The 5,642-nt window shown below is 42.2% G+C and overlaps 1 protein-coding gene across 1 annotated transcript; it reads right to left on the bottom strand.

Moving 5' to 3' along the window:
• Positions 1-458: 458 nt before the first annotated feature.
• Positions 459-2,937, bottom strand: LOC103605217 (T-cell surface glycoprotein CD1b-1-like). The gene is made up of 5 exons (XM_008589802.1): positions 2,877-2,937; positions 2,368-2,634; positions 1,429-1,701; positions 944-1,222; positions 459-556 (listed from the first exon to the last, which is right to left on the bottom strand). Exons 1-5 carry the CDS (start codon positions 2,935-2,937, stop codon positions 459-461), a joined length of 978 nt encoding a protein of 325 aa, XP_008588024.1.
• Between the last annotated feature and the right edge of the window lie 2,705 nt (positions 2,938-5,642).

The raw sequence follows: 5,642 nt of genomic DNA, 5'->3' as shown, positions 1-5,642 counted from the left end.
AGGACATTTTGCTAAGTGAACCAAGCCAGAAACAAACAGACAAATACTGTCTGATTTCACTTATATGAAGTACCAAGAACACTGAAATGCACAGAAACAGAAAGTAGAGTGTTGTTTACACTAACACTGGGGCTGGGGGGAGGGGGAAGCAGAGAGTTGCTGTTTAATAGGTGTTGAGTTTCAGTTTTGCAAGATGAAAACATTCTGAAGATTGCTTACACAACAGTGTAAATGTACTCGACACCACGGCTGTACACTTAAAAATGGTGAAGATGGTAAACTTTATATTGTGCCTATTTGAACAAATTGTAAATAGTGTTTCTACATAAAGGAGATGGGAGTTGGTGGAAAAGAGTGTGGTGGAAAGATTGAGGCTAAAGTGATGGAAACAGGCAAAATGGTGGGAAGGAGTGGAAGGGTGGACAAAAAAGAAAGATTAAAAAAATAAAAATAAAAACTCACCAGTGCCTCACAAACCATAATGCATAGCACAGCAAAAGGATCAAAGAAGGCACCATTACTGCCAAAAACATCAAGCCAATGGAGGTGCGGTGTCCTGGCAATTTGGGGAGGATACAAGGATGTCACTTTAAGTCTCATCCTCTGATTCCCCTGGCCTTCCTTTGCCCAGCTGTGTGTCAGCACAATTCATGTGCTTCCAATGTAGAGTCATCTCCAATTCCCTCTCTCATATTCCCAGATACCATCTATCCATCCTTTGTCTTGCTCTCCTGTCCCTTCCCATCCAATCTATAGGTCCTTCATTCTTAGCTCTTCTATAGTTTGTATCAACATTTTTTTTTTTTAATTTGCTAGGACAGGTATCACAGAAGTCTCTCTCTCTCTCTCTCTCACTCTCATACCCCACCCTTCTCTAGTCCCTCCTTCTATGCTGGAGGACCTCCTGCTCCCATTTGCTGCCTGGGTCCCGGTTCCTTCTCACCCCAGTAGAGGACAATGTCCTGGCCTCCTAGACTGCTGTGCTTCACCCGGCATGACAGGCCAGCTGCCTCCCCAGCTGCCACATCCAGAGTTACTCGGAGATACCATGTCCCGTCAGCATTGGGCAGGAGGTCACCTCGCTGAGTGCCCGCCTGCTCCTTCTCACCCCGCATCCACATCACCCACACAGGCTTTGGATAGAATCCTATGACATGGCACACCAGCAGCAGATGGCCAGGCCCAGGAGTGGGGCCACTGGACAGCCAGGCCTTGGGCTTCACTGGGGCAGGAAGGGGCAGAGAGAATGTCAGATTTGCACTGAAATACAGAGCATAGAAACTCAGAAATACACAAGCTTGGACAGCGACCTATTCCACTTCTTTGGGAAGCAAATAACTTACTGAGTAAGCCCCTCTACTTTTAGGGTATCTTGCCACTTTTGGGTTTAAAGGAGGTGGTGGAAAGTGAAAAAAGAACAGGGCTAACCTTGCCTCTGCAGATCCGCCTTCCCTGCATCAAGGACACCCAAGAGATAGCGGGGGCAGGTTTCATAGAGGAGCTTCGTTATAATATCGATGATACCTTGATTGAGTAGTGTGCAGACTTGCTGTGCTGTGATTCCGCCTTCTGGGGAAGGCACACATGAGTAATATTTGATGCTCAGGAGATCCAGTCCTCTAAAAGCTCCCCTAAAGAAGCTTACTATGTCACCCCCAGGATGCAGCTCACAGCCTGCTATGATCTGGAACTCAAAGGGGTCTAGGTAGAAGTAAAACAGAGAATAATTTGTTAAATATAAACAAGAAAGAAAGTAAGGAGAAAGGGACCTAGAATTTTAGCTTTTCATAGGGAAAAATTTCTGGGATGTGAAATGAGCAAAAGTGCAGCATTTAAAGCTTTTCTGAAGGAAGAGCATAGGAGAAGTACAGATGTCATGGATGGGGGGAGGGGCTGTGGTAAAGATGTATAGTAGGTAAGATGGAAGAGGAGAGGCAGAGTGTGAGGAACAGTGTGACAGCGTCAGGAGAACAGCACTCCAGAGTGAACCTGAGGATCACATGGAGAGGAGCGTTCAGGGAGGAATAGAATGAAGAGAGGAAGAAATAAAGAGGAGGAAGCCACAATTTAGGTTACTCAGGCACAGGGTAGGAGAAGCAAGCGCCCTTTAGCAGGAAATTTGACATGAGACAAACACGGGTTGGTTGCAAAGGAAGAGCCGTCATCTTTCAGAGAATAGTGCAGAGGCAGAAAGAATCTAGGAAAAGTGGAGGTGTGGAGTCAGAGCAAGGGACTATCTATAAAAGTGTGTGCATGCAGTTGGGTAAAGTACAGAGGAGGGGAGAAAGATCAGAAGGACTAGGAGTCTGAACCAAGAAAGAGAAAAGAGTCTTTGAGAATCCCCCCAGATGAGATGACTGAACTCACATTCCATCTGGAGTTCACTGACATGGGCCCGCACTTCTCGAATGAATCCAAAGAAGTAGACTCGGATTAGCTCCTCTATCTCAGTAATCTCCTCATTACTGAAGTTTCCCTTGGACCAGGACTTCAGGAATATGGCAGTGCCCGAGTCACTATCCCAGCCATGAATCTGCAAATCTTCCAACCAGCCTGAGACTTGATTTTGTGTCCAGGTGCTGTTGGCAAAGGTCGAGATCTGGATGACATGGTAAGAGGTTGGCCCCTGGAAGGCTGTGAAGAGTGGAGGATAATATGATGAGCAAGGACAAAGAACGGAAATGGAAAAGAACACCTAAAGCCTTACACATTTGCGTGCCTAGAGCCTCAGGCTCCAACCCCAACCTTCAGGATGGTGGAAGAGGGCGGGAGACAGGAAGGCCCAGACCCCTTAGTGTTCAGTGCACCCAGGTAAACACAGCATACTTTTATATAGACCCCCTGCACCAGTACTGGAGGCTGCCAGTTACTCTTACCTTCCTCATTGTCACCACCTGGGAAGAAAGCCACCAGCAATAGAAGTGGCAGAAGCTGCATTTCACTGGGAGATACAACTTCTGACTCTCAGAGCTGGTGTTTGATCTCTGATTTCAGCAAACCTTTTTCTCAGTACTCTACAGTGACTTCCTCTCTCTTCCAACTGACAAATCTCTTCCTCATCCAAGTTGTGTTAGCAAAGAAAAAAAGTTCCTCCCACAGCCCTGAGTCTCCTACTGTGACTCTCATTTCTCCTTCAACCCTGACTTCTAGACTGTCTCTTACATCTCTGGCTTCCAACTGAACTTTCTGTTCTTACCTTTTTCATACCACCCTTGAAAACCCCATGTCATTTTGAAAGGTCACTTCACCTCCCTTTATGTCCACATTTGTAAATTAAAAGGGTGATATGAAACACTTGCTCAGTTTTTGTCTGCTTTAACCTAGTGGATTCTTTTGGTTTATTCACCTAACTCAGGCTTCCTCCCTCCCCACTGCTCTGTCACTCTGGAACTCAGTCGTCTTCTCTTTCCAGTGTTCTAAATGGCTCCACTTTCTTATTTCTTCCTCCTGGTCTGGTGTGCTTAACCCCATATTTTAACCTGGCTCCAAGTGTGTGTGTGTGTGTGTGTGTGTGTGTGTGTGTGTCTGTGTGTGTGTATGTTGATTTTCACTTACATGAAAGCAAAGCATTTAACACACTGCCTGGTCTATTGAACTACAGACCCAAATCTAAGAATCAAATATGATAAATACTGCAATTCATAATTCAAACAAAATTATCTTATACCATAGCAATTTTGAGGGGAAAAACATCATTTGACACTGGGATATGGTATTCTCTTCAGTAGCTCTTGACCTTCGGAGATTTGAGTAACAAACATTCATGAGATAAGCAGAACTCCATGAGCTATGATGCTATGCCTCCAGAGTAAGTCAAAGATAACTTTTTGGATAAGGTTCTACAGTTTAATGTCTTCTCTTTTTTTGCAGTATTTCACAACATCTGTCTACATTTATTTATGTTTTTCCTATCACCACATAAGGCATTAATAGGGAGCAAGGAATCTGTCATTTTTTTCACCAAAAGTTCAGAGATGTTTGTTCTAAGATGTCATTTCCTATCCTCTCTTTGTATGCCCTTGGCAAGTTTTAACAGTATGTTTTGAGTCCACTGAGTGAGGAACTTAGATTTTAAGCAACATGCTGATTTAAGGATGTCTTGGATTTTTTTCTAATAAGAAAAAAAATAAAAAATGATAAATTTGCATAGATCTCATAGCATCTTGAAGAAATGTGGTGGTAAATGATATTATCTGTAAGGTGTAACAACTAACTGATTCTATTATGTAGGTAACAAAATACAAAATGAGTAATGTAGCACTCTCCATTATTGGAAATAAATGGTTCACAACATTAATGAGTAGACTTTACCCAAGATTATTGCTGCCTAATTGGAAAATCCAGAATAGCTCTCCAACTTTCAAAGTATTCCCAGACTTCAATACATGATATAATACTTTTAAGATTCCAATACATGATATAACCTAATCCACGTTTTTGGCTAATAGCCACAGACAACAACAGAGACTTAACGTTAGCTTTCATTGACACAAACATTTTTTTCCCCTCATATGCCTTTTAGTTTGAGTAGAACACCAAAGGTTCAGTTTATTTCAGGTACTGTAAATTTACTAGTATAAACAAAATGCAGGAACTTGATGGTGATACCTTAAAGGTGTGCAAACATGATGAATAGATTGATTCTCCTACACAACAAAAGACAGTTATCACACATACTGACAGAGGTGTGACACACATTGACAGCAGTGTGACAGCAACAATAGAGACTTAGTTACAATTAGCCTCAAAAGGTTTCCAAGTGGATTAACGTAAGTACCCACAGTGTTTTGGAGTACACTCAAATAGGGATATGCTCTGAGAAGCAAGAAGCACTATAGAGAGGAAGATTCTGAGAATTCTGACCCCCGTTTCATGGATCTGTTATAATTTTCTTCAGAGTCAGCACTTGCCAGTCTAAACCACATTTATAACTTATATCATTCTTGCTGTTACTGTTATCATGCTGTGCTTGGCTTCAGACTTGGCTCAAACTGCCAATATGTTCACTAGGATATGAAGATGACAGCCAGCAGTAGGAGTACTCAGAACTTGATTTTTACATGAGTACTCCACACCGATATTATAAAGACACCTCTCTTCACAAATGACCTGTGCTGCCAAAACAAAAGACTAAGTGGGAACAAATATTTCAAAATTCAGATTCTTAATTATTACAATCATGGGAGTTCAGGACTCGGAGTCATACGTGTATTAATAAAAAGGAGTGTGAGGATAGAAATAAAAAGGTGAAAATTAACCTCTTTTTCTCAGAGCCCTCAACAACAAATACAACAGCAAGTACCCTAACAGCCTTCCCCATAAGCAAAGAAGGAAAATGCTTTAGATCCAAAGTAAAATTTCTGCATAGCTGAGATTAACAGAGGACTTTCCATTGAAGTACAGGCAGGTAGATGCAGAAGTGACCTGGTATCTAATGGTTTCTTAAAGTCTACCATTGTATGCAATGCTATATTTCAGCATCCAACTTCTCATCAACCATTCCACCTCATCTCCAAATTGGAAGTGAGTTCACAGACTCCTTTTTCACTTGAGAGCCTTGATGTAATGCTTGGGCTCATTGGCCAAAAATTTTCAATAGCTTTATTGAAGTATAGCTGACATATAAAGAAAACTGCACATAT

Source organism: Galeopterus variegatus, unplaced genomic scaffold (genome assembly GCF_000696425.1).
Source record: "Galeopterus variegatus unplaced genomic scaffold, G_variegatus-3.0.2 Scaffold5660, whole genome shotgun sequence".
NCBI classification, from domain to species: domain Eukaryota; kingdom Metazoa; phylum Chordata; class Mammalia; order Dermoptera; family Cynocephalidae; genus Galeopterus; species Galeopterus variegatus.
Note: the sequence above shows the minus strand (reverse complement) of the source record. Positions and strands in the feature narration are given on the sequence as shown.

Coding starts and splice junctions, on each gene's coding strand:
- LOC103605217 (XM_008589802.1), bottom strand. CDS start 2,937: ATGCAGCTTCTGCCACTTCTATTGCTGGTGGCTTTCTTCCCAGGTGGT. Junction 2,635..2,876: donor AGGTGGTGACAATGAGGAAG/GTAAGAGTAACT, acceptor CACTCTTCACAG/CCTTCCAGGGGCCAACCTCT. Junction 557..943: donor GGACATTGTCCTCTACTGGG/GTGAGAAGGAAC, acceptor CCAAATTGCCAG/GACACCGCACCTCCATTGGC.